This window comes from Primulina eburnea, chromosome 2, assembly GCF_022965805.1.
Source record: "Primulina eburnea isolate SZY01 chromosome 2, ASM2296580v1, whole genome shotgun sequence".
In the NCBI taxonomy this organism is placed as follows: Eukaryota; Viridiplantae; Streptophyta; class Magnoliopsida; order Lamiales; family Gesneriaceae; genus Primulina; species Primulina eburnea.
The window spans coordinates 1310781-1338676 of NC_133102.1; the positions used below are offsets into that span (position 1 = coordinate 1310781).

Consider the following 27896-nt stretch of genomic DNA (forward strand, 5'->3'; position numbering starts at 1 on the left):
TTGTTTGCCCGCCAAAATGATAGCCGGGCCGAGTTTCATGGAATTTCAGTAGAAGCTCCATTGGGCCGGCCCATATTTGCAACAATCAAATTCCAGCCCACTCTTGATGATCCAAAAACACCAGTTATACTACTCTTTAAGTTGTATTCTATCTGGTTTAAATCTTTAAAAACCAAAGAGAAGAATTTGTATGAGACGGTCTCACGGATCGTATTTGTGAGACAGATCTTTTATTTGGGTCATTCATGAAAAAATATTATTTTTTATGCCAAGAGTATTATTTTTTATTATGAATATCGATAGGATTGACTCGTTATACATATAAAGATTTGTGAGATCGTCTCACAAGAGAAATACTCAAAATCATATGAGCCACCGGACTGAATGTCATTATGAATATCACGACCACATAGTCGAATCACATTCGGAAAAAAATCGCATAAACGAAATTTAGAATTGTTACAAATTTTATATATATTTTTACTTCACTTGATTGAATTTCGTTCTCTTTCTTTCAGACACAGGTTCTGGGTCAAAATCAAATACTATACTGTGCCACTTTTTCTTGAATTTAACAAAAGCAGTACCTAAAGCGAACATAATTTGGAAATTTGCTCGCCTTGGTCTCTACAAAGATGGGCCAAGTACTCTGCCAGCTACCAGTGTGGCAAAACCTCTTAAAAGGGTCCCACCTGAATAAAGATCACAATTAAAATAACAATATATATTACAAGTATTTAATTTCCCGTATATTTTGAATTTCAATTTTGGGTTTTTGGCTCGACTCAATTATTAAATTTTTTTTTAAATGAATCGGGTCAAGTGCTGGTCTCACGATTATAAATATGTGAAATCTCGTCTTTTGAAACCACGTTTCTACTCTTTTAGTTACATTGTATATTTTTCCACAATTTTTAAAAAATCAATATTCTGAAGCTTGTCTTTTTTATTATTATTTTTTTTTTACATCAATCTAAGATACGGGCCGCTTCACTTGGACAGTGGGCTACTAATTAATTTTGTGAACAAAACCGGACCTATAATTTCGTCAAAAAAAAAAAAAAAACCGGACCTATAATTAGTGTATCATCCATGACTCTCAATTAAGAAATTTTATAATATAATAATAATAATTCTTTTTGTTAAAAGAATAAAATATCTATCTTAAGACAAAGATCGGCCACTTATCACTACTATCGTGGCTCTCTTTATCACATGATCGAGTAAAACATGTATTAAACTCAAATTTGCAATTCGTACATTTGAATATTTTATGATATTTGATTGGTAAAAAGATAGAAAATGAGTGAAGCGATCAACTGAAAGTTAAATGCACTGCGACATGTCCATAGTGACAAATAATATTAATTTTATATTATCCTATCAATTCGTCCTAAGTACTTTGTAAGGCACGAAAATCACCAATAACCCTCAAATTATAAAATTAAATTCCATGATGGTGAAGTAAAGTGACTTATGAAACAGCTCGATTGATTTAACGAGTATATATGCAAATAATCAAGTTTACCAAAACGTGCCAAATGTTATGGATTTCAAATGTATATTTTATGAATCGATTTTTATATCATTACCCTCCCTTTGCGCCTTCGAAATGAATGAGGGTCGTTTAAAGTTTAAACCCTTGTAATGATTAGCATCCATGGAGTTTGAACTCATTATGTTTGTGTATCAAAAGATCAGTAGAAAATTACAAAAACATGAAAAATATAACAAAATACTGTTAAAATATGTACGTGGATGCTAAAATATAACTGGAAAAACATGAAAAAAAAAGCTCGAGTAAATCTATGAAAATTCTGCAGGGAGTTGCCTTGAGTTTTTGCGATGTGTGTTGTGTTCTCTTTTCTGTAGCCGATGCCCCTTTTCTTCCTAGCAACTGTGCGATTCTCATCCACTCCATCATGATCCATGTTCTTCCGCTTTTCATTCCATGATCTATCTCTCTCCTCCCACGATTTTCTTCATTTTCAACGTCTTGTGATCAGTTTGAATCGATAGGAATTGATATGCTACATTTGATGGGCCTATATAATTTAATTAGACTTGTAGTTAAAATTTAACTTCCATAATTAACTATTTTGGCCCAAACACATAAGTAGTACTTTTCATGTAAAGAAATTATCGCTCCCCAACAGCATCTGTCTAGACAATACGCTAAAAAGAATCGAACCCTTATTTGATCTGCAAGAGTTATATATTAAACATATTTTCAGCTTCTTTGGAACTAATTTGGCGTAGAATAAATTATGTACAAGCTTTTATCATATATATCATATATCCATTTAAATGGTAATTGGGTCCGCCCATTATCAATTGCAACGAATCCTAGTGACTATTAACAAAAGTGGCACAAAAATGATACAAAATATATTCTCTCTTTCGAAATATGTGTGGGTGTGAGCCACTTGACTCAAAATATTAGTGCATCCCATCTTTTTCACGAGACAATAATTAGTCTTAGCAAGCATGTAACTTAGGGATAACTTCTTTAAGGTCACAATCCATCTCTTTTGGAGATCGAATTGATTGTTTATTCCTCTTCACTAACATACTCCTAGGTGCCCCATTATTCATGCTATACAACTTTTTCATATAACCCATTATTATTTGTCTCGAGGCAAAATATCCGTCGTAAGAAAATATGTAATGTAAAATGAATAATTTTCGCGGGTATTAATCCTTGGCAAAGGTAAATAATATTCCACATTTGGGTTTGTATTGTTAGATATTATTTATATTAACCGGTCTCGAATCCATTGTCGTATTGTGATCCGGATTTTATTTGATTTGATTCATCAAATTCGATGAATTTATTTAACAATATAAATAACCAAAATTATAATTTTTCCGAATAAGTTACCACTAGGATGAGTTAGTAGACGTGGCGACGACTATAAACTCGAACGAGAGCGGACGATTATCTCGACAACTAAGAATCCGACATCTGTCGTGCCGACAAAGATGTTAAGTCGTCGGTTTGTAAATTATTAAAACTAATGGCCAATGGCGATACGTCTTTCCTCCTATTGGCTATTTTATTGACTTATTCTCTATTTTTAAAAATTTTGTCGAAAAAGGAAGGTCCATGGGGGCGTGAGGCTCAATCGCTTTGTTTGATTGGACACGTGGGGCTGACAAATGCGAAGCTTTGTGCCGGCCCCGTGTGTTCAGGGGATGTAAGGTTGACGCGTTCCTAGTTCGCGTGGGATCCTACCCCTCGTTTTTCTTCAAGTTATAAATCTTCGCCTATTAAATATTAGAGTGGGTCTCATGTGAGACCGTCTCACGGATCATAATCTGTGAGACGGGTCAACCCTACCCATATTCATAATAAAAATTAATATTCTTAGCATCAAAAGTAATACTTTTTCATGGGTGACCCAAATAAAAGATCCGTCTCACAAATATAACCCGTGAGACCGTCTCACACAAATTTTTGCCTAAATATTATTGGTGTCAATTATTTGTAATCGATTTTCTTTTTTATATATTAACTGCGTAACTATTTGGGCATCATTATAATTTCCAATAAATTTATATTTTTCATGTAGACTTTTCTAACTCTGTATTTATATTTAACACAAACAAATTTAAAAAAAAAATATGTAAGATCGTCTCGTGGATAAATTTTAAGCAACGAATCTTCAACCCTACCAAATTCAATAAAAAAATATTACATTTTGTTCTAAAATATTACTTTTCATTTTACATATGGATCAGGTTGAACCGTCTTACAGAAATAGATCCGTGAAACCTTCTCACAAATACTTAATGAACAAATATAGAGTTGCTTCTGAGTTCTGATTGAAAGTGTAACAAAAGTTTCTATTCTCCATTCCAATCCAAGATCTCGATTATTAAGAAAAATAGTACTATTTATCCGCGAACCAACGAGCTTAATTAACTGATTGTGAAGGGCCAAAAAATAATTATCAATGTGGTAGATAGCACCTTTAAGCGAATAATTTGTTGGCAAAAGCTTGTGTGAGATAATCTCACATGTCGTATTTTATGAGACGTATCTCTTATTTGGGTCATCCATGAAAAAATATTACATTTTATTGTGAATATCAGTAGGGTTGACATGTCTTATAGATAAAAATTTGTGAGACCGTCTCAAAAAAAAACCTACTCCAATTTGTTTAACCCGTTTTAAATATATCATATTTTTTCTAAAAATCCCGAGTAACACAATTTTTAACATGACACATGTTTATAAGTAATTCTACATTTCTCATGGTGTATTTTTTGTTAAAGATGTTTGCGATATGTCGATTCAAAACAATTATATGAATTATGACACATCATTACTTTTGTTTTCAAATGAGATGTTTTCGCAAACATCTTATACAAATACGTTAAAAGTGTCTATCCCTGATTTTTTTATTTTTTGAAAAAAAAAAGCCAAGTATATATCCTCTAATTTCAAGTAAAAATATAACAATTAAATTAATAATAAGCTAGTTATTCTCACATGTTTTATACGTGTGGAGTATCATTAGTGAGAAAAACGATAAGGAATTGGAATCCATTAAATTAGGAGGATAAAAGTTGAGCGATTTAATCTCTATGGGTGTGTTTGGTTGAGTGGATTAAATAAGGATAGATTAATAGTCAAATATTTATCGTTAAAATTTTAAGTTGTTTTAATAATCATTTTGATCCGGTTTAAGATCCAATTTTATGGGTAACTATTTGATTAATAAATTTGGATATTAAACCGGGTCAAAATGATTATTAAAACATCTTAAAATTTTAAAGATAAATATTTGACAATTAATCTATCCTTATTTAATCCACTCAACCAAACACACTCTATGCGGATGAGATTGTGGCAAAAGAAAGAATCCCATGATATATAGAGTCAATAGCCACTCTAAATGATCGAGGAAAAAAAAGGAGAGGACCCACATGAAACTTCGTGAATCCTTACAAAAAGGATCTCACTAGATCAATCATAAAAATAGCATCCGAAAAAATATTATGAACAGTCTGATTCGTTGATCTTTTTGAAAAATAAAATTATGTTTTAATTTCTACCGATATTATATTGTAGAGTATGGAGATAAAATATTAGTTAGTTCACAAAGCATTAATTAATGAAATGAAGATCATAGTGAGGTGATTATAATTATAGTACAGAAAAACTCATGTCAGACAGTCTCGCATATCAATTTTATGAGACAAATATTTTATTTGAGTCACGTGTGCAAAATATTATTTTTCATTATAAATATAGGATATGATTGAACTGTGTATTGCATATAAAGATATATGAGATCATTTTATAAGAGACTTAACGATTATATTGGCCATATTGACAGGAGAATCTAATGAAGTGAGGGGTCATTTTGAAATAAAACAAATTAAACGTGATTTTGATTTAATAGGAGGACGACAGGTGACAAAGCAAAGCCAACATCAATAACCTTTAAATAAAGTTCTTATTAAACATAACATATATGTATATATTTTTTGCGTTAAAACAATTTATATACCTGGTGATTTAATTATATATAAGTTTATATTAAATTACTAAAATTTTACCATTAGATTGAATGTAGTTTAGAAAATCATGTTTTTATGCAAATGATCTTCATGGAATCTATGGATTTGAAAACATAAAATATTAATTAATTTTATTATATATTGGAAATGATTTTATAAGAAAAAAATTAATTAAATAACTAGATGAAAAGATATTTCATCCATATTTTAAGTCCAAAAATTCATCACGTGTATACGTCAATAATTTTCCCAAATACTTGAAAGTTATGTATATTAATAAAATCTTTTTCATTATACTTTTAGGTGCTATTTTTATCGATTACAATATTTAATATTTCAAATGATTTATCCTAACTTTTTCCTTTGTAATATTATATTAATTTATTATGTAATAGAATCATCGTAAGAATATTAAAACAATTTTTTGAAATAAAGAATATTAAAAAATTATATATAGGACAAATTTTATTTGTAAGTATGAAAATGGGCGAAACCTAACAAACCAAAGGTTGCTTGTGCAATTTCGTCTCTTTATTGGTATTTTTGAAGGACCATTATTCCCTTATTTAAAGTCATTGACCAATGAACAAGGAAATGGGGTCCTCCAATTATGGTTTTCTTTTTAAACTTTTTGGCGAAACCTAAAGTCTAAAATTACAAATTATCATAATTAAATTCATTAAATTTAAAATAGCCTGCCTTTTCCCATTATATTTTCTTGCATCTCCTTGTTATTTTTCAATTAATCAACCATATACATACAATAAATTAATTAGTCTATCACAACCAATGACTTGATGCGAACGTTATTAGACAAATATTCTATTTTATGAGACAAATATTCTATTTTCATCACCAATGAAAATATATTACACTTTTTATACCAAAAATATTACTTTTTATTGTAAATATAGACACAGTGTCTCGTCTCACAGATAAATATATGTTAAACTGTTTCATAATAGACATAATCTTAAATTAAAGTATAGAATATATATTAATGATATAACCTTGTGCATTCTGCCGTAAAATTACATTATAAATTTATAATCCAGTTACATATGGACAGATGAAATGCAAATATACATCTTGGAAGACAAGATTGTTGAATTTTTTTTTTAGGGAAGGGAATGAAATTATCAACTAATTAATTGGCACTTTCCACACAATCTTCTAACTGCATCCTCACACATCACGTTAATTTATTGGAATATTTTCCATGTCTGGGTCTGATATATTAATTGAAGTATCGAAATTCTGTGTTGTTCAGAGACTATCCACGCTTGACAATCGACACCAATGGAAAAGGAGACATGCATGCTCTGCGTCAAATCAACGAACTAAAGTTCCATTTAGTACTCGATCGATTGAATCAACAAATAAAAAAGAAATGTAAATCGAAATGAATCACCTCTACCCGTGTATACTCAATCTGTCCCAATTAAGTATATTTCATTGTTCTTTTGTTGTTTTAAATATATAGTTCAGTTTATATTTTTAGTACCATATTTTTTTAATAGTCCTAGTATATTCATATAAATTAAATATTGAGAAATGTGCAACAATTTTTTAAAATTATAAAATATTGAAGTAAGGTCATAAAAAATAAAAAGAATATGTTTGCCCTTGCTCTCTGGCTACGTACGAAAGATAATAAATGTGTGGATAAATGAGTGAATTATAAATGTGAGCATCTTTTTTTCAACCATGCTTTTTCAGAGATATTTGGGAGAATAATTTTTGACAGACTTCATTTTAAAATATGACTTCAAATACAATGTTTTTTTTTTAAAAAAAATATATATTTTGACCAATGTTAACTACACCACTTTTCCATATATCTCTCGTGAAAAGGAAACGAGAGTTTGAGAGTTAAATGGTTTCATATCAACAAATTATTTAAAGGAAGCACCCACTTGTAAATCACTATTTTAATTTATATAAACAAAATCACTTATATATATATATAATTATATTATATATAAGCTCTGTGGAAGCCTGCCTGTTTCTGTTTTATGATATGATGTGTGCCTTCTATCTTTTTCATGTAACTTAATATTCTCACACACTGCTGCTTGCTCATGATAATTTCTCCCAAGTTTGAAGATCACTTTCAATATTGATCTGCAGATGACGATGAAGAAGCACGTGTACGCTCTGATTGGTACATATATCACCAATGATACTATATATATATATAAAGAAGTAATTTATTATTTATTTTAATAGTGTTTATAGGATTCTTGGTTTTCCTGATAGAAGGTAGCAGCTCCAAGGGGTTGCAGAAAAGTAGATTGTACAGTGTGTTGGGCTTTTTGGTAGAAGGGTTCTTTAAAGGAATAATAATTTATTCATTGTTGTTATTATTTTCTGAAATTTTCAGGGTTCATCCCGCCGTTGCACTGATTTCGTCTTTACTCAATTTTCATAGATTTCAGGAACAGAAATTTCATCAACAGGTACGCGCGAGTTTTATATATTTTTCATGTAAATTCGCAGTTGTAATGAACAGTGTTTATATTCTTCTCCAAGATTGATGGCTACGTACTTTCATGGGAATTCGGAGATCCTAGGAAGTGGCGATGGATTACAGACCCTTATTTTCATGAATCCTGCCTACGTTGGATTCTCTGACAACCAACCGCCAGTAGATGAAAAAAGCAGCAACTTCGTATTCCTCAACCCCAACTCATCGGGGAACTCGCTCCCTTTTTCACACGCGCCGCCGTCACATACTCAACATTTTGTCGGCATCCCCATCCAGAGCTCCGATTCAACCGCCGTAGCTGCCATGTCAACCCAACAGCAGTCTCAACAGCCGAATGTGTCGGCGCTCCACGGACTCCTTCCGGGAGTCCACTACAATCTTTACAACCAGCATATCGACCTACAGGAGGCGCGTGAGGTTTCGCGCTCTAATCAAGGACTTTCTTTGAGCCTGTCTTCCCAGCAGCAGCAGCATCCGCCGCCGATGGTGTATGGTTCTTTCGAGCAGGAAAGAGAGGTTCCCACTCAAGCAGTCGTGACCACCGTTTCTACTCCACGTGGCGGTGATTTTAAGGGTGCTTCCGGAAGATCGCCATCCTCAACTTCCGGCGTTTTCGCCGGCGTGAATGGGGCGCAGAGTGTACTGTGGAGTTCCAAGTATCTGAAAGTGGTGCAGGAGCTTCTTGATGAAGTTGCTAATGTTGGGAAAGGAGAAAAGAGTAGAAATGAATCCGACAAGGGGATAAATGGGCAGCTAGAGACTAATGGAAAATCAAAGGCTGCGGCGGCCGATGCGGCGAATGAAGATGGGCTAAGTGGGGGAGAGAGCAGTGCAAAACGTGGGTCTGAGCTTAGTACAGTAGAGAGACAGGAAATTTCGATGAAGAAAGGGAAACTTGTTAACATGCTGGACGAGGTAGACATATTATATTTCTGTTTTCGGTTGTGTAAGAATATATGATAAGGAGGCTTTTAAAATTTGAAGTTGAATCTAAAAAATTAAAGGGTTACCATCATCTGATTTTCATGTCAGGTGTGTTCTTTTCCAACAGTTCTGTTTTCATTATTACAAGAAAACTTGATTGCGATTTCTATTTCTTTTATTGAGGCCTGCCAAAAAGAAATAGTACTTTCCACTGCAATTCCGTATTCAAGAACATGAAATCTGTTCAGTCAGAAACCAAATTTCTTCTTTTTTAAGTGTTTTGAATACTGTCTTCTTTCATTCAGCATATAATTATCGATATTAATCACATCAAACTTCTAAAGTTAACCATGCAAACATGTGTTCTAAAGGTTGAGCAGAGGTACAGGCAATACCATCACCAGATGCAGATTGTAATTTCTTGGTTCGAACATGCAGCTGGAATTGGCTCTGCAAAGGTTTACACAGCCGTCGCTCTTCAAACAATCTCGAAACAATTTCGGTGCCTAAAAGACTCAATCTTGGGCCAAATCAAATCTGCAAGCAAAAGTTTAGGTGAAGAAGACAGATTCGGAGTCAAGATGGAAGGTTCGAGACTCAAATATGTTGATAATCAGATTCGGCAGCAAAGGGCTTTGCAGCAACTGGGAATGATCCAGGAAAACGCTTGGAGACCCCAGAGAGGACTGCCAGAAAGATCTGTTTCTGTACTACGCGCCTGGCTTTTCGAACATTTCCTCCATCCGTAAGTTGTTTCGAGATTTCTTGAAGTACCTCCTCTATACTTTTCTGCAAGGTTTATGAGTTTTCTCCCATTGAATTTGACTGAATTTGATTGCCGTTGGTGTGTAGTTATCCGAAGGATTCAGATAAGATCATGCTTGCTAAACAGACAGGACTCACCAGGAGTCAGGTACAAGTTTATTCATTCCGTAAGATTCTTGATCATTTCTTTACTTTATTTTTGTATTTGTATATAATCTATGTCATTTTACAGGTGTCTAATTGGTTCATAAATGCTCGGGTTCGGCTGTGGAAGCCGATGGTGGAGGAGATGTATTTGGAAGAAGTTAAAGAAAATGAGAAAAATGGATCCGAGGATAAACATCGCAAAAGAGAACAAATCGATGAATCGGTCTCTAAATCTCCAGAAACGATCCCAGGCACCAAGAAACCGAACAAAAGCATCATCTCAAGTCAAGAAACACACCAACCATTAAACCATAAAACTGCTTCAACAATGGCAATACCTACAAATTCTACGTCCCAAAGTGGAGCAAACATCAGAAACCAACCAGTTTTCAACCTCGTTGCATCGTCCGAAAGGGAAAGAATCAACCAACCGAGTCCCAAGAAACCAAGGAATCCTGAAATAATAGACTTTGCCTCCAAGACAACCGATACCGGGCTGATGTCCCTAAAATTTGGCACCGAAAGGCAAACCAGAGATGGTTTCACATTTATGGGGGCTCCCACGAATTTCATTGGAGGGTTTGGCTCGTATCCAATGGGTGAACTGGAGAGATTCGGGTCTGAGTCATTCCAAGCTCCATATTCCGGAAATGGCGTTTCACTCACCCTGGGCCTCCCCCACTGCGAAAGCCTTCCCATTACGGGATCACATTCAACATATCTCCCAAATCAAAGCATACAAATAGGAAGGGGAGTTGAAATCGGTGAAGCAAACTTCATAACTTCTGAATATTAAGTTCCTTTTACACTGGTATGGAGAAGGAAGTAGATTCATATAGAATAGTATATATATACATTTCGAGTTCTTACAGATAGGCTAGGATCTTCAAAAGGGATATATATGGGTGGTGATTGTACATTAATTTTGCTGCTGCAGATAAGTAGATGATTGTGATACTGAATATGTAGACGCCTGCAATATTGGGTGGTATAGAAGAATAAAGGGTGAAACTTTTATATATATATATATATATATATATGGATCATTTCATCATGTAAAAAACAATCGGAAATCGTGTATAAAGATGCAATATTTTTCTGATTTGTTCAGTTGATTATGTGTTTTTTGCTCAATTGGCAATTGGGCATGCTTTTCCATGTCCAGATTCTTCTTTGTTCCATTTCAGGGAGACCGATATATTAGCAGAAGCGAGAAGCTAAAATGATAAATAAGACCCTTTAAAAAAAAAAATCAATCTAACAAGTACGATCGAAAGAGATCCATTCATGATCATGATATCCATGGGAAAAGTGGTTCAATCTTACAAGTAATTTCCTAGCAAAAAATCAAAGTTTATACATTAATTTGATTTTTTTTTTTTTTTTTTTGCGTTCGCTAATTTTATAATCACGTCCTTGTCCATTTTGTAGAAAATGAATTGGGAATGAAAAAAAAAAGGTCTATGGCACAATGAAAGTTACACACGGGATTATAAAGTGTATTTGAAATGACAAAACTATTTTAAATTTACCAAATAAAATAATTTTGTAACATAATTTGTAACCGACATTGTATATAACATTTTCTTAAAAACATAGACTACAAGTTCAAGACAATATATATTGATTCTTTGCATACTGAATAGAACGACAAATGTTTCTGCGAATAAAAAATCCCAAAAAAGAATGGCTGCTTGTATGAGCGGGAGATTTACTAGACTAACTTTACAGCTTTATCATTTTTAATCGAATTCCTGCGCACCACAGGAGAGTGAAGACCTTATCTTGTAGAGTTTGCTCCAATGTATGTGGTAAAGAGAGAACATTAGAAAAATGAAAAGAAAATAGCCTTTTGGTCCCAATAAAAGATTATAAGATGGCTAGAAGTTCCTTGAAAGATCAGTCAAAACGGCTGCCTTTCTTCAACACGATAATTCTTGAAAAAACCATGCCGTATATCAGACTTTATATATTACTAGCTAGTTAGGTCTGATCAGTATTAAATATCTTGCATCTGTGTTCATATTAACTCAAATTATTAAACAAATGATGTATGAATCATATGGAAATACATTGTCTTTATACGTACGATCCGACTGTCCCAACATAATCGAGGCTCGTGTTTAGTTATGTCGACCCTATGACCCAGGAATCGGCCGGCCTTCGCTTTCCGGATCGATAAGGAGTAAGGACATTATTGAAACAACCACGAACATGCCAATAGCATCATCTGGAAGAATTTGACATCGTTTTGAGATAGTGTTTTTCTCTTATTCTGAATATAAGTCCACGAACGAGTTTATATTATATCACGAGTTCTATTTCCGATGTGTTTGTATAAGATGTTCGTGCGAACACTTCACGGTAAAGTAAGAAATACTGATAAACCCTACATTTTTTTTTTTTGTTTTTGTCGAGATATTCATCTAAATATCTTGTACAAAAACAAAAACAAAAACAAAAGAAACTGAGATAGCTACTCCTGAGAGAGCATACGCTCACTCATACATTGTTTAGACGTTATGGAATCGGCTCTATTTTTATGTGGTCGAGTCCTTCGGTCTTAATAATACTGTTGGGCCTCCTAACGCATATTATTACCCGAGCAATATTCTAAGAAGCCCACTGTTTTAGTGGAGGCCCAATGTTAAGTCAGTTTAAATTCCGATCCCGACACGAAACGGACTTTCTCTTTATTAAAAAACAAAAAATTTGAACCTGCTACCGTTATTTTTGTTATGATTTGAGTAAATTCAAAAGATCAATACAATATTATGCAAACAACGATTATAATATAAATTACACACGTACAGATCCTATACAACAGACTCAAAGATGAGATAACAGAGTTAAGAAAAAATTGAACTTCTAACATAGAAACTCACCGTGCTATACCATCCAAGGTACTTTGGACGAGGGCAAAAACTTATGTGAGACGGTCTCACGGATCGTATTTGTGAGACGATCTCTTATTTAGGTCACCCATGAAGAAGTATTACTTTTTATGCTAAGAGTATTACTTTTTATTGTGAATATGGATGTGATTGATCCGTCTCACAGATTATGATTCGTGAGACGTCTCACATGAGACTCACTCTTGGGCGAGACTAAATTGACTATTGAACCGAGCAAAGCAGGATTTATACTGAAATAAAATAATGATACATTATTGTAAAACACTTGTCATAATGGTTGCTAATATGGGTTCATATTTTTTTCGAGCAAGTTAATATTTTTGATATAGATATTTACATTTTATACATTATGAGTTGAGGTAGAAAAACTGAAAAAATAAAAATAAACGGAGAAGGTGAGTAATTCTTCACGAAAACTCGCATGAGATCTCAAGGATTAAGTGTGAGATGAATATTTTATTTGGGTCATGAATGAAAAAGTACTACTTTTTTGTATAAAAAATATTGCTTTTTACTCTAAAATATAAAACGGGTAAAGATCTTTGAAGCTGTCTAAACCTACTCATAATTCTTATGGTCTAGATTTATTCATACATGATCAATTTGTACGACATTATCATAAGGTTGAATCATAAGATAACATTAATAAAGCAGGGTTTTTGTGAAACGGTCTCACGAATATTTATCCGTGAGACGAGTCAACCTCATCGATATTCACAATAAAAATTAATACTATTATCATAAAAAATAATATGTTTTCACGGATGACCAAAATAAGAGATCTGTCTCGCAAAATACGACCTGTGAGACCGTCTCACACAAATTTTTACTTTTAATAAATCGAGATAAGCCAGGTTGAAGAAGATTTTATTAATGTGGATGTTAATTAATAATTATACAGTCTATTTTTTTTTCTTTTTTTCCCCAATTTAAACGTGATGTTGTCATATCGACCCATCAATTCTCTTGATCAATTTGACTTATTTAAAAACACAAAATTGGCCAAGTTGATGTAAAAAAATAGTCAAATAAATAAAAGTAAATGAAAATTAAGCTATTGCAAATTGCGTGTGCTTCGTGCCACATGCGTATAGGGTTGACCAGGAGGGCCCAGACAGTGAAGGTTTAAGCAGCCAAGTACGAAGTAAGTTGTTTGACATAGCAAGAATTTAAAAATACATAATAATAAGATTTGTTTGACGAATGAGTCTCATGTGAGACCGTCTCACGGGTCATAATCCGTGAGACGGGTCAACCCTACCCATATTTATAATAAAAAATAATAATTTTAGCATAAAAAGTTATACTTTTTCATGAGTGATCCAAATAAGAGATCCGTCTCACAAATACGACCCATGAGACCGTCTCACATAAGTTTTTGCCTTGTTTGACATAGTAAGAATTTAAAAATACATAATAATAAGAGATAGCAAGCAACAATTAAGCGAAGATATGCCGATGATGATGGATTTTTATTAATAAAACTGTCTTTTCTTTAAAAAAATATTTAGTCCGAAAAGATAAAAGTAAGCATAATGATGATGAGATGCTAAGGGGAATATGAGTAGGTCTCTTGTGAGACGGTCTCACAAATCTTTATATATGAAACATGTCAACTCTACCGATATTCACAATAGAAGGCAATACTCTTAGTATAAAATAATATTTTCTTATGGACAAACCAAATAAGAGATTCGTCTCACAAAATACGATCTGTTAGATTGTCTCACATAAATTTTTGTCTGAGAACATAGTTTCTTAACCTAAAGGAGTTGTTTCTTGATATTTAATTTCGACCCATGTAAACTTTTGTTATATTGAATTTTATATTACAATAATTAAAAGTCAAAAAGGAAGTTGCTTACAATTAATCTACGAATCTAAAAGTTATTAGTACACACAATAATTGAATATATAAAAGGGTGTGTGATTAAATGCACAAATGCTCTTTGACCTTTCTTTCTTGGATAATTTAAGATAAAGTCAAAGCGTCGGTGGCAGACAACCCATTCCAGCGCATAAAAATTTCCACAAATTTATTACACATGACAAATTAGAAAAGTCTAAGTCCAAATCCCCAAAATATTTAAAAATTTAAAAAATCCTTATAACTTAATTCACACAAACTACACACAATTGCGTGTGTTGACTTTTGAGAATTTTGACTTCCCACATATAAAACCGATTCTCCAATACCTGAATTTGCAAAACAAAAGCAAATCAACGATTACAAGATTCCATATTCTCCCGAGTCCTAAAGCGAAAGTTCGATAATTCTTGATATATAATTTTCAGAAGAAATCAATGGCGGAAGTTGAAATTCCTCCATATTATCTGTGTCCCATTACTCTAGACATGATGAAAGATCCGGTGACGATCTCTACCGGCATCACATTCGACAGGGATAGTATCGAAGAATGGATCTTCACTCACGAGAACAACAAATGTCCGGTCACAAAGCAGCTCCTTTCCGACTCGGAATTGACCCCAAACATCACCCTCAGGCGCCTGATCCAATCCTGGTGCACCATCCACGCCTCGCATGGCTTCGAAAGACTCCCCACACCGAGATCTCCAGTCAGTAAGTCTGAGGTTCTGAAGCTACTCAACGATGCCGAGTCTCCACAAATGCAGATGGATTGCTTACGAAGACTTAAATCCATCGCTTCACAGAATCTGACCAATAAAAGATGCATGGAAGCAGTCGGAACCGCAGAGTTCCTGGCGTCGTTGATTGTAAATAAAACCCTGGAAGCTTATCGCGCTGATAACGACTCTGCAGATAAATCGGAATCGAAATTGATATGTGAGGAGGCTTTGAGCATTCTTTGCAGTCTCCATCTGTCAGAATCGTGGTTGGAATCAGTTAGCAACCAAGAATTAGTCGAATCCTTGACCAAAATTATGCAATTTGGTAGCTACGAATCACGGGCTTATGCTGTCATGCTACTAAAGTCAATTCTTGAAGTAGCCGATCCAGCTAGAATCATCATCAACCTAAGTTCCGAATTCTTTATTCAATGTGCACTAATCTTGAATGAAGAGTTCTCGAAAAAGGCTACAAAAGCCACGCTCAAAGCGCTGATCAACGTATGTCCGTGGGGGAGGAACAGGATCAAAGCAGTGGAAGCAGGCGCGGTTGCTTTATTGATCGATCTTTTACTCGATTCGTCGGATAAAAGGGCTAGTGAAATGATGCTAGTGGTGCTGGACATACTGTGCCAGTGCGCGGAGGGGAGAGCCGAGCTGCTGAATCACAGCGCTGGAATAGCCGTTGTTTCGAAGAAAATACTTCGGATCTCTCAGGTGGCAAGTGAGCGGGGTGTGAGGATTTTGCATTCGATTTCAAAATTTTCGTCTACTCCCGGAGTTTTGCAGGAAATGTTGCAGATTGGCGTGGCGTCCAAATTGTGCCTAGTTCTTCAAGTGGATTGTGGGAGTAAGTTAAAGGAGAGAGCAAGAGAAATTCTTCGATTGCATGCTAGGGCTTGGAGGAATCCTTCATGCATACCTCCGAATTTGATTTGTGCGTACCCATCTTGATCCGATGGGAATTAATGCATTTTTAGAATATACAATAATTAGTCGGCCGGAAATTTTTATTTTAGCTAGAAAAATACAAGGTCAACCAGAATATTGGAGCCCTTATAGAACAATATTTTCTTAAAAAGATTTAGTTTGCATTTAAATTTTGAAGTTTCCGAACTTATTGTTGGTGTCACTCCATATATACGTCAATATAAATCATGTGTTTGCTACATTAAATTAAACAAGTCGAGTATAACAAAAATTGGAATCTAAACAATATGCGAATTATATGTACAATTGATTGGCCACAATCCAATTCTAAGATGTCAATGTAACATATACTGCCAGCCTTCGGAGACCCTATATTCGATCCTTACATTCAAATGAGTTTTCAATTTTCTACGGGCTCTTAATTATACCTCTAACTACTATTTTTTAAATTTTCATATTTAAATTTTGTATCGTTAAATCTCACACAAGTAATTTCCATCTCTATCCCACATCTCCTCTCTCTATATAGATAGAGCTCAGCTAGCTTTGCACGTTCCATATCTTTTTCTAGGCAGACCAAAACCCTTTGTTAATTAATTAAAGTTTAATTATCTGTCTTTTTTTGACTGGCCACAATCTTGCCCGCAAGATACTTTTAGTCTTTATTTATTTGTTTTTTTTTTGTCTAGCTAAATGGAATCACTGGTTTGGTACATATAAAAACAAAGGACGTTTTAATCGTGGCATAAAAATTATCTTATTGTTTGTATCGGAACAATTACTTCGAAGTTTGAACAAAATTCGACAAATAATGAGTTACAGATTAACATAAATATAAGAAACCATCCGAGAGATTAAATCAGGCTTTTCCTGATTCAAAATCTCGAATGAATAGCTAATTTCCCAGAATGAACAAAAACAAATATTCAAGCAAATACAACAAAGAAAAAGGTAATGATGGTCTAACAAAGATAACTTGTCAAGATTGAAACTCAATGATCTGTAATTGATTACTTCCATGGCCGAATGGATAGAACAATGATCAAGATGATAATCAGCAGCAGAATAATACCATAACAAGCCCATTTCCTTGAACTCTTCTGATGTTTCCTAGCAACCTCGAGTTGCTGAGTCCCACCTCTCACAAAAGAACTAGCCCTATTCACCTGGCTCTCGATATCATCAAGCTGTTCCCCCTGGCTCTGCACCAGAACCGCCATGTCCAAGAAAACCTGATGCAATTCCCGCAGATTCTTCTCTATTTCCTTCACCGCATCGTGCCTCTCTTGAATCTCCATTATAGTATCCATCACCTGTCCTCTACCCTGCTGCTCTATCGCCTTTTGTAGAAAGCTCTCGCTCTCTCCTGTTTCTATCAACTGATCCAAAACTCTCTCATCCGGATTTTCACCGGTCACCGTGTAGTATCTCCGCTGAACAGTTTCCCTGTACTCGGATCCAATCTTCTGTCTCAGGTCGTTGAATCGGGCCATGGTTTCCTGGAGCTTCTTTCTCAGGCCGTTGACCACGGATGTTCGAGTCCGGTCGGAGGAGCTTCCTGGGCCGCAGCCGTGGATGCTCCGGTTGGCGGCGTTGGATCGATCCAGTGCTTCTAATCTGACTTTGATGATTTTGGCTTTCTTCAGAGAGGCGGAGATATTAGCCTCCATTCGTGATCGGAGATCTTTAATGGCTTTTGCGTTGTGCATAGTCTTGGTTTGCTCGTGCGATGCCTGGAGCTGGGCGAACAGAGATTCCAAGTCTTGGAGCTCGTCTTTGATGGCTTCCACATCCTCGAAAAACTTGTCGAGATTGACTCCGCCTGTGGAGCCGGAGTTAGTCATCTCGATTGAATGTGAATTTGGTGGCGGGGATTGATCTTGCTCCCGGAAACGAGAGAAGGATCCTGAGAAAAGATCGTTCATTTCGTAGAATCTGTGTGAATGAAAAATAGAGTTTCTGATCAATTTTGTACTGCAAATTTATGACATTCAGGAGTGGGGAACTGGTTCTGTTTCAAAACAATGGAGTGATGGATTGGCGACGAGAGAAGGAGGTTTAGAGTTTGATGCATGGGCAAATGTACCAAGAAATGGAAAATTTGGTGAGATAAGATGAAGAGGAAGATAAGAGTTGACCAGGTATTTTGTCCATTCAATACATTTTATGTAAATTGAGTCAATTTTTAGATAGTACTTTTTAAAATAATAATACGAAGACCAGAAAAAATTACTTAAAAAAAATAATAATTACAAAAGCACATTTTCACTATATATCCAAACATACATTACTTATATATACATAGAGTGGGTCTCATGTGAGACCGTCTCACGGATCTTAATGTGTGAGACGGGTCAACCCTACCCATATTCACAATAAAAAGTAATACTCTTAGCATAAAAAGTAATATATTTTCATGGATGACTCAAATAGGAGATCCGTCTCACAAATATGATCCGTGAGACCGTCTCACACAAGTTTTTGCCATATACATAACACTGTTACATAAAATATTTTTCTTAAAATCAACTTTAGATCATATGTAAGATAACAAAAACTTATGTGAGACGATCTCACGTGTCATATTTATAAGACGAATTTCTTATTTAGATAATCAATGAAAAAATATTATTTTTATGCTAAGAATATTGTTTTAATTGTGAATATCGATAGAATTTATCCGTCTTATAAATAAAAATTTATGAAATCATCTCGTTTAAGATAACATAATATATACTTTATCTAGCAATATACTATTGAATTTAAAATGAGAGATGAGTACACGAGACCGGTCATCATGGAGGCGGGCTGGTTCCTTGCACCACTGTCCCCACCCAAGTCAACGAAAGCTAAAGATTTACAAGATGTAAATTACATATACATTTAATTTGACATATATAAAACATTAGTAAGAATCAAATGAATGATCTTGGCCAAAAATTTCTTTGATCCAGTGAGATCATATATTCATCCATTTTTATTGTATTAGAAAAAATAGAGATTTGTTAATATATACGACTTTTATACAAATCTAAGGAAAAAACGAAGAGGAATATCTAATTATTTCAAATGTAAAAACTTGTGTGAGACGATCTCATAGATCGTATTTTGTGAGACATAATAAGGATTATTTATAAAAAAATATTATTTTTTATTGTGAATGTTAATTTATTTTATTTATTTTTATATAGATGGCAAAAAGCGTTTCGCCATGAAGAAATTATGAGACTGGGAAAAATAAATATTTCGTTTTGTGGATTACTTTATAAAACGTGTACTTAAAATAGAAAACACGACTTAGACGACTTCTTCAGGAATTATTTTTTTTAAAAGAAGAAAAATCGCTGATTACTTCCGTTCAACCTGTCCTTTCACGGACATTTTCACAGACACTTCTCTCTGAACATATTGGTCATGACAAGCAGCAGCATGAAGATGATAGGCACGTAATTTCACCTTTTCTGTTCTTCTATTTTTGTTCACGACCGTTTTTTAATCCAATTCGCTGTTTTTCTGCTTGTTTCGATTACAGATATAGCCGTCAATTTCACAGGTATAAATGTGCGATTTCGTTTTTCTTTTCTTGTCTTTCTCTCTCTTTTTCTAATAAATCTCTGTAAGCAGTCTTGATTTTTTTTAGTAATAAAATTTATAGAAGAATAAATGCAGATGGTATGTTCAGAGGAATGTATAATGGGAAGCATTATCATGTAGCTGATATTTCCACCGTGCTCAGCAGGGCTTGGAACGCTGGTGTCAATCGGATTATTGTATATTTTTCAGCCTATTATTTTATTTTATGGATTTTTTTCTGTAATTGGTTTTGTTGCGGAAGAGCGTTAAATGTCAAATGAATCGTCGAAATCAAGTTCTTCGGGGATAAATTTGGCATTTAAACGGTTTGAGTGGTTGCCAAGAGAAATGTTGAGCGAACGAAGGTTGAGAAATGAAAATCTTTGGCTTAATTATAATCTGTGGTGGTATGAATATCTATAAATCAAAGTTTCTGCGACGTTAATGCTGACACTTCAAAATATTTTTGTCATGTTCAACTGCATTTTCTGTTTGAGAAGTGATTTTTAAATTTTAGAGTTGAATCAGGTGAGCTAACGACAAGTCTTGTGTTTTCATCTTGGATTTTCTGAAAATGTATGATTCTATGATTGCTGATTCAGGTCACTGGAGGATCCCTTGAGGAGTCAAAGGAAGCTCTTGCTATCGCCGAAACTGATGGTCAGCTCTTCATATTCTACTTTATAACTTTACACTATATAAGTGCGGTGTTGCTGATTTTTGCTATTGTCGACTAGTTTTCCTCTTCGTTATACTATGCTTGCTTATATTGTGAATATGCATGTCTTTACAGCAAGACTTTTCTGCACTGTTGGTGTGCATCCAACAAGATGTAATGTGAGATTCTATACCCGCATTTATGTGTCAACACAAACCAAATATTCATAATCATAAGATTTTATCTTCCTGAGATTATTTAATCTTTGATTCCTCCCATTAGGAATTTGACGACAGCGGTGATGCAGAGAAGCATTTTGAGGCTCTTTTGTCTTTGGCAAAAGAAGGAGTTGAGAAAGGCAAAGTATGTTTATGCGAGCACTGTGAATAGATTTTCATTCCTAGCTTTCACAAAATAAAAATAAAAATCACGCCTTTAATTAAATTACTAGTTTGAGGTAGCCTATGATCTTTATTGCAACTGGTGCTACATTATTTGATCAGCACTGTGAGTCATTCCTATTTTTAAATCATGTCATGATTAATGAAGAAGTTGTTGGTCATTTCTTTGCTGTCAACTTAATTTCAAGCAAGGTGGTGGCAGTTGGAGAATGTGGATTGGATTATGATAGGCTTCACTTTTGCCCGCCTGAAATTCAAAAGAAGTATGTGCCTTCCTCTGCTCTTGCATTTGGATTTCTATTTTCGAACAACTTGCTTATTATTGTTTTTTTTTAGTTCCTTCCTCTGCTCTTGCATTTGGATGTCTAATTTTCGAACAACTTGCTTATTATTGTTTTTTTTAAGTTTTTTTTCTAATGTTGTTCTTTTTCTTCCTCTGATCTTGCATTAGGAGGTCTGAGTTGAAAGAAGTGGTAGTGAATCTCTGGGAGTTTTATTTGTGCATGTGATATATAATCTTATTGTTTCTTAAATCTCTATTTTGTACATATCATTCTTTTTCTAGTGGCAAATCTTTCTGTTTTTGAAATAGTAAAATTCAGGTACTTTGAGAAGCAATTTCAATTAGCATATGCCACAAAGTTACCAATGTTTCTCCACATGCGAGCTGCTGCTGAAGATTTCTGTGGCATTCTTGAGCAAAACAAACATAGGTAAGATTTAAAACTGACTGCAACGTGTTAATAGCCATTTCCGCCGCTAATAATACAGTAAATGCAAATAATGATGCCTCAGTGTCATGGTAATCATTAAAAGGTGTCTGTTGAGATATTTTTTTCATTTACTTGTTGAGAAACCTCGAAAAAACTCTCATATTTAGAATACCTTATCCTCTATCTCTTGGTGTCAATCAATCTTCTAATGTTTTTCATGTTGCTATAATAAAAAGTATGAAAATGCCAAGCAGTTGCTGCATTTTAATTTTTAATGCCAAATCCAGATCTGTAGTTCATCCATTTTGTCTTTTTAAAAAAAAAAAAAATTCCTGGCAGTTTCTGCTCTGGGGTTGCTCATTCTTTTACAGGCAGTGCAGAAGATCGTGATCAGCTTCTTTCATTTGACAATCTATTTCTAGGTGAATTCCATATTGATTCCGCATTGGTTGAATTTTGATATGTCCCTCGGCATCTTTTAATGTATTGAGTATCGATTTTTTTAAGAATTATTTTTTATCTTATTTGATTCTTTCTTTTGAAGGTGTAAATGGATGCTCTTTGAAGACTACTGAGAATCTCAATGTTGTAAAGGGGATTCCTCTTGAAAGAATGATGATCGAAACAGATTCTCCTTACTGTGAAATCAAGAATACACACGCTGGAATTAATTTTGTGAAATCTTTATGGCCTTCAAAGAAAAAGGAGAAGTATGATCCCGAGTGTGTTGTCAAAGGTCGCAACGAACCATGTTTAGTACGGTGAGTGGAAAGACATTGAAATACCCATGCATTTGATTCTGTTCTTATCCCGTTTGTACAAGAGACTTATTTTTCCCTCAACAGTCTCTATGTAATCGCACAATGTCGAATAATACTGTTAACTTTTCCAGGCAGGTGCTTGAGGTGGTTGCTGGCGTTAAAGGTGTTTCGGACATTGATCAAGTGAGCAAAACCTTGTACCACAACACTTGCAGGTCGCATACTTTCTCGTTTTCCTCTGTAAACGAGTATAATAAATTGCTAAACATTTTCATCATAGTATTGGCTGATCATGATGCTGCTGCTGCTCCGTTCTGAAAGCATAATGTGTACGGACTGGTTAATGTGCAGGGTGTTTTTCCCCCAAGACCTGGACTCAGTAGCTGATGCGCTTCTCGCTAGTGGCCCAAGGACCGATTGAAGCCCAAACAAATTGGACAGCATATATCGTTGCCAAGAATTGTAACCTTATATGTATTAGCATTTTTAAGATTAAAATGTGATTTCGTAATTCATGAAAATCATCATATCCTATGTCTAATTAATAAATCGTAGCTAAACTTTACTTGAGTGTGCATTTGGATATAAAAAGTTATTTTTATCAAAAATATCTTTTAAAAAAGGTATTTATGGAGAAATAAAAAAGTACTGCTTTGATGCAAAAGTTGGTTAAAAGGCTGCTTAAGCAAACACGAGTTTCGAATTTGTCTTTTAGGCTTCCGCTTCCATTTTGTAAAAAAAAAAACCCATATATTGTATCAAATTTCGGATGGAAAAATGGAAGAAGTCTTTTCAATTAATATATATATATATATATATATATATATATATATATATATATTCCTATGTGGTACAAAATCAAATAATTGTGTCCAAGAGGATAATCAATAAAGTTTGCTACAAATAGGCCCTCACATATATATAATATTCACACAGACAACAAAAAAACCATATTTTATTTTCTTCCGCCTCTGTTCATATCTGCAATGTCTAAAATCAAGAAAAACTTCATTCTCAATTCAGTCACCGTAGATTTAGGCTGCATCAGCACCTGCAGAAGGCCCAAAATCTCCTCCATACTCCACCAAAACCCAAAAATCTGTAGACCAAAGAACTCCTCCTCCTGCTCCGGCGCTTCCCCCAGCTCATGGAGCACCACCACCACAACCTTCTCCTCCGTCTTCAACACCCCTCGGTCACTCTACTCCTCACCCTCCGACACCGCCTCAGAAATCAAGAGCCTGAAGGCTGTTCAGGGCTTCGGCAGAATCGGCGGGGAGAGTGTTGCGGTGGAGAAAGATTCCGACGACCCATATCTTGATTTCCGCCACTCCATGCTGCAGATGATCCTGGAGAAGCAGATTTACGCTAAAGATGACCTGAAAGAGCTTCTGAACTGCTTCTTGCAGCTGAACTCTCCGTACTATCACGGGATAATTGTTAGAGCTTTCACAGAGATCTGGAATGGGGTTTACTCTATTAGGCCGAATGCCTCTTCGTCTCCAAACTTGCCCGGGACGTGGAAGTCACGTGATACCCCGGAATTTCGATTTCGACTAGATTAATTATCTATGAAAGATTCTCATGCATGCACGATGAAATCGTCTAAATTATTTAGAATCTAGAATTATTGCAGACTATCTGTAACTGTGTTTGATGTATATTGCTATGTATCAGTTGCTCCTTACGAACTGATTTTATAATTATAATTATCCCTAATATTATTATAAACTCACTCCTTTTAATTTAATTTAAAGACTGTTCATATTTTCTCACAAGTTCACTGAATAAAACAACAAATTTATGCAAAGAATCCCTAATTATGTAATTTGAAATCAATTATTCTATTTTTTTAAAGAAGATATACATGTCTAAACATCGGAATATGAAAATTTAATTTAGGGTTTGAAAATGTACTTGTTGCTTATTCAAATTCAAAAAAAAAAAAAGTAGTGTAGTTGCTGTACATTTTAATGCAATTTAATAAGGCAATCAATTAATTAGTCCTATTGATACGACTCGTATGTCCAACTTATTAATTGTCCTTTCTCTTATCCGTGATATCTTTGATTGTTCTTGGTAATTTAATTTTATATTAAATCAAGTTGATATAAATTTTCAAATATTTAATAATACGTCTCTTGTGAGATTGTCTCACGGATCTTTATATTTGAGATTGGTCAATCCTATTGATATTCAAAATAAAAGTAATATTCTTAACATAAAAAACAATAATTTTTCATGGATGACCCAAACAAGAGATTCGTCTAACAAATACAACTCGTAAGACCGTCTCACACAAATTTTTGTCATATTTAATAATACGCGCATGTATATTTATTGTCTTGTGATATTATATATATATTCTTTAAATATATGAAATTTCTGATCAAAATCTACTTTGGTGTTAAAAATAAAACCATATATCGATCGATCGATCTCAATTAACTGATCTTTTGGGATTATGAATTTTTTTAAAAAAAACAAATTCTCAAGTGTAGGTTTTGTAAAGAAATTACTATGTACTTTAGTTTTTAATTAATGGGAAGTGAAATTGATTGAGGCGATGTGATATATAGGTGTAACAGTGGCTGATCATTAAATTACTGATCGATCCTCATTTCATAAGAAAAGAAATTGTCCATTCTGCAGCAGTCTGAGTAGTACTTCACTCACAACCCCAAAAATTGCGTGCCAATTAATTAATTATCGATAAGTTCATTAATTATATAACTCAGCTATAGCCTTGGACAGGCAAATACGGAATTTATTTTAAATGCGTGAAATTATTACCTCTTCTTTTTTATACGTTACTTATTCTTTGTTCCTTACTTTATATGCACGTTTTCGGAGAGACTTGCTCACTCGCGCCAATTGATTATCAGGCATTGACGGACGTGATTTCAGTCGATGTTCACGTAGATTTGCAAGATGAGTGTTCATCGTATCAAATTATCATGGTTCCTGATCGGATACAACTTTGTCTTCCTGTTGATGTTGTCATATTAAGATTGAGACTTGTACTTAACTCAATCCCAAAAGTTAGCTCAAGAGAAAGAATGATTGTCTAAGTTCATACATATATAGTCTCAAAAATTTGATCTAATTGACGTAAGACAACTACCAATTAAAGATCATAGATTTAGGCAATATTGATAATGATTCGATGTTGAAAATATTTAATTGCTACGCAAAAATTGGGCTGAGTCTACTGTTTAGATCTTGTCCAATATCAAGGGCAAAATATATTTTTCTTCCTGCCTTGCAATGTTGCTTCTGTCCAAAGAACACTAATTAAATGCTTGGCAGGGTTTAACTTTTATAACACTCGATCAGCTTCTTATATTTTCGAATCCAAGAAATAAACTATAAATCGCCTATCCTTCAAATATTTCATCAAAAATATAATTCGTAAATCGAACATTATAAAAAAAAAATGGTCGATTTTGTGGCGGAGGAGCAAGTTCTTTGTGCTCCACAATATTAATAATTCATGATTTCAAGAATGTGGCCATTTTCAGCTCCTTTCTCGAACTAGAATTGTGTTATTACATTAAAAAGGTTGAAGTTAGGTTGAGGTTGAGACAGAAAAGACCGAAACCATGTGAACAATTTTAGAGTATTGTCTCAGTGGGAGACATCTTTTTATATGTTACGAAAGAAAACACCGAACAATTGCATAGCAGAATTATGATCAGCATTATTATATCATGGGACCGATTTTTGTTACAAAAGGATCAATAGTTTTCTAACAAATAAAAACTATATTTTTCAGAAATAGGCTAAAAATTAGATTTATTACTATTATTATAATCAATATTCGTTATGTATATATATTATAAGAAATATAAATAGTACAAATTCCTTGCCAAAACGTGCTTCTTAACGATATATTGTATGGTTGTTTAGTGTCATTTTATGTACTAAATGATGGGTTCTTATCACATCGATATCTTTTATCTTAAAATTAGATTAGGGGAAATGCTAATCTTGTTGGCCAAAAATTGGACATAAAACACAGATTCTTGAAAATCAAACGATTAGTAAAATCAAGGGACCGAAGCAACTTTTTTTTTTCTCCCAATGAGTTGAAATGTTTTGATTTAAAGCATCAAAATTTGAGGCCTCCATTGAGTTGTAAAACCTTTTGATCTGTCAACTCTTGTCAAACACCAAAAATCACTTAAATTTATCACTGCTCGCTTAGATACGGGAACAAGCGACCCCCATTGCTCCAACCTTTTCCACATACAAAAGGACTTGCCTCATAGAAAAATTTTCTCGCTTTTTTTTTAAAATTGTAACCCTATTTTATACATAATTTATGATAACTAAAAATTAAATTTGTTCGTTCGAAATATATATTCAAATAATCGATGTTTTTTTCTAGTTAATATTCTTGAGCTCATGCAATTGAATTTGTTCAAAAGTAACTACACCTAACTTTTGTAATGCAATTATTGTCTCTTTGTAATGCTTTCAACTCAAGATTATTTAATCTGTCGTTGTCACATTAATTCTTGTGCAATAGTCTTAATTTGTGATATCTCACACTTAAATGTAACTCTTATATATATATATATATATATGAAAAGATGTGGACTGAAATCAAAGTACGTATGGACAATTCATGATTAAAGTTTAAAATCAATGGACTTTGGAGAAAAAGACATCCACACACTTTATCGTAAGTTTTTCTAAAAGATTAATTTATATGTTGGGGATATTTCGAATTCGAGAATTATATTTTAAATTTAGAATCGGCTCGTTTTTAGTCATTCAACATGATTTTTAGTTATTTCCAATCGAGATTGTAGAAACTGTTACGTTGCCAAATAATATTATAATAAAAAATTAATTAAATATTTTAAGTCATACTACAACTTAAACTTGTTGATTTGACTGTTGCTCCTAATAATTTTTCTTTTTCGAAATTTTTTTATCAACTTGCAATTCATCTAATAACAAATGCTGACATTTATAATAATAAATAAATTATTTGTGATATGGAACGTGTCGGTATATAGGGAATTCATAAATATATTCCTCAAACATGCGTTTTGTGTTTGAAAATTACATTTAAATGTTAACATAAACATTTTTTTGGGGGTTAAATTATTAGAGACTTTGGAATACTTCATACTGAAGGTGTCAATTTGAGTGGGTTGGATCATATTGAGCATTAATACTATTAAAAAATTATTCAACTTGAACCCAACCCGAATCCGAGTCAACCCGAAAACTCTCAATCCGAATCCGAACCCGAACCCGAATCAACCCGATTTTGAATTTTTTTAAAAGAAAATTAAATAAAATAATAAAATTAATTTAAACACATGATTTAAATTTGAAAATCTAATTGTAGAAAAATAAAATATATGTACTAAATCAAAATCAAATAAACAATTGTTTTAAAATCAAAATAAATATTAAATTATGAAAATTTATTATATAAATATACAATAGATATTTTTTTCATATAGACAATATATAAAAATGTAGA

At 33.7% G+C, this 27896-nt stretch overlaps 5 protein-coding genes across 10 annotated transcripts; 4 read left to right on the plus strand and 1 right to left on the minus strand.

The window, feature by feature from the left end:
* Positions 1–7514: 7514 nt before the first annotated feature.
* Positions 7515–10876, plus strand: LOC140817112 (BEL1-like homeodomain protein 1). Of its 4 annotated transcripts, none has more exons than XM_073176708.1 (6): positions 7515–7693; positions 7913–7988; positions 8062–8932; positions 9313–9686; positions 9794–9854; positions 9939–10876. In XM_073176708.1, the coding sequence occupies exons 3-6, from the start codon at positions 8066–8068 to the stop codon at positions 10647–10649; spliced, it is 2013 nt and encodes a 670-aa protein (XP_073032809.1). In that variant the 5' UTR covers positions 7515–7693; positions 7913–7988; positions 8062–8065; the 3' UTR covers positions 10650–10876. The 4 variants fall into 4 exon arrangements, with proteins under 4 accessions (XP_073032809.1, XP_073032832.1, XP_073032819.1 ...); XM_073176731.1 differs by having other exon boundaries at positions 7516–7679; XM_073176718.1 differs by lacking the exon at positions 7515–7693 and adding an exon at positions 7781–7825.
* A 4109-nt stretch (positions 10877–14985) lies between these two features.
* On the plus strand, positions 14986–16457 carry LOC140817134 (E3 ubiquitin-protein ligase PUB23-like). Its single transcript, XM_073176743.1, has one exon. The coding sequence runs from the start codon at positions 15073–15075 to the stop codon at positions 16309–16311; it is 1239 nt and encodes a 412-aa protein (XP_073032844.1). The 5' UTR covers positions 14986–15072; the 3' UTR covers positions 16312–16457.
* A 576-nt stretch (positions 16458–17033) lies between these two features.
* LOC140817145 (syntaxin-121-like) lies at positions 17034–18428 on the minus strand. Its single transcript, XM_073176756.1, has one exon. The coding sequence runs from the start codon at positions 18210–18212 to the stop codon at positions 17298–17300; it is 915 nt and encodes a 304-aa protein (XP_073032857.1). The 5' UTR covers positions 18213–18428; the 3' UTR covers positions 17034–17297.
* Positions 18429–19596: 1168 nt separating this feature from the next.
* On the plus strand, positions 19597–22975 carry LOC140817151 (uncharacterized). 3 transcript variants are annotated; one of them, XM_073176769.1, is made up of 12 exons: positions 19597–19729; positions 19820–19840; positions 19957–20057; positions 20463–20520; positions 20654–20697; positions 20801–20881; positions 21112–21182; positions 21522–21632; positions 21972–22054; positions 22177–22393; positions 22525–22608; positions 22745–22975. In XM_073176769.1, exons 1-12 carry the CDS (start codon positions 19702–19704, stop codon positions 22812–22814), a joined length of 969 nt encoding a protein of 322 aa, XP_073032870.1. In that variant the 5' UTR covers positions 19597–19701; the 3' UTR covers positions 22815–22975. The 3 variants fall into 3 exon arrangements, with proteins under 3 accessions (XP_073032870.1, XP_073032879.1, XP_073032886.1); XM_073176785.1 differs by having other exon boundaries at positions 19642–19729; positions 19943–20057; XM_073176778.1 differs by lacking the exon at positions 19820–19840 and having other exon boundaries at positions 19616–19750.
* A 346-nt stretch (positions 22976–23321) lies between these two features.
* On the plus strand, positions 23322–24100 carry LOC140824442 (transcription repressor OFP6-like). The gene has a single exon (XM_073186032.1). It carries the CDS (start codon positions 23380–23382, stop codon positions 23956–23958), a length of 579 nt encoding a protein of 192 aa, XP_073042133.1. The 5' UTR covers positions 23322–23379; the 3' UTR covers positions 23959–24100.
* The last annotated feature ends 3796 nt before the right edge of the window (positions 24101–27896 follow it).

Coding starts and splice junctions, on each gene's coding strand:
- LOC140817112 (XM_073176708.1), top strand. CDS start 8,066: ATGGCTACGTACTTTCATGGGAATTCGGAGATCCTAGGAAGTGGCGAT. Junction 9,687..9,793: donor TTCGAACATTTCCTCCATCC/GTAAGTTGTTTC, acceptor GTTGGTGTGTAG/TTATCCGAAGGATTCAGATA. Junction 9,855..9,938: donor CAGGACTCACCAGGAGTCAG/GTACAAGTTTAT, acceptor GTCATTTTACAG/GTGTCTAATTGGTTCATAAA.
- LOC140824442 (XM_073186032.1), top strand. CDS start 23,380: ATGTCTAAAATCAAGAAAAACTTCATTCTCAATTCAGTCACCGTAGAT.
- LOC140817151 (XM_073176769.1), top strand. CDS start 19,702: ATGACAAGCAGCAGCATGAAGATGATAG. Junction 19,841..19,956: donor TATAGCCGTCAATTTCACAG/GTATAAATGTGC, acceptor GAATAAATGCAG/ATGGTATGTTCAGAGGAATG. Junction 22,394..22,524: donor AACGAACCATGTTTAGTACG/GTGAGTGGAAAG, acceptor TAACTTTTCCAG/GCAGGTGCTTGAGGTGGTTG.
- LOC140817145 (XM_073176756.1), bottom strand. CDS start 18,212: ATGAACGATCTTTTCTCAGGATCCTTCTCTCGTTTCCGGGAGCAAGAT.
- LOC140817134 (XM_073176743.1), top strand. CDS start 15,073: ATGGCGGAAGTTGAAATTCCTCCATATTATCTGTGTCCCATTACTCTA.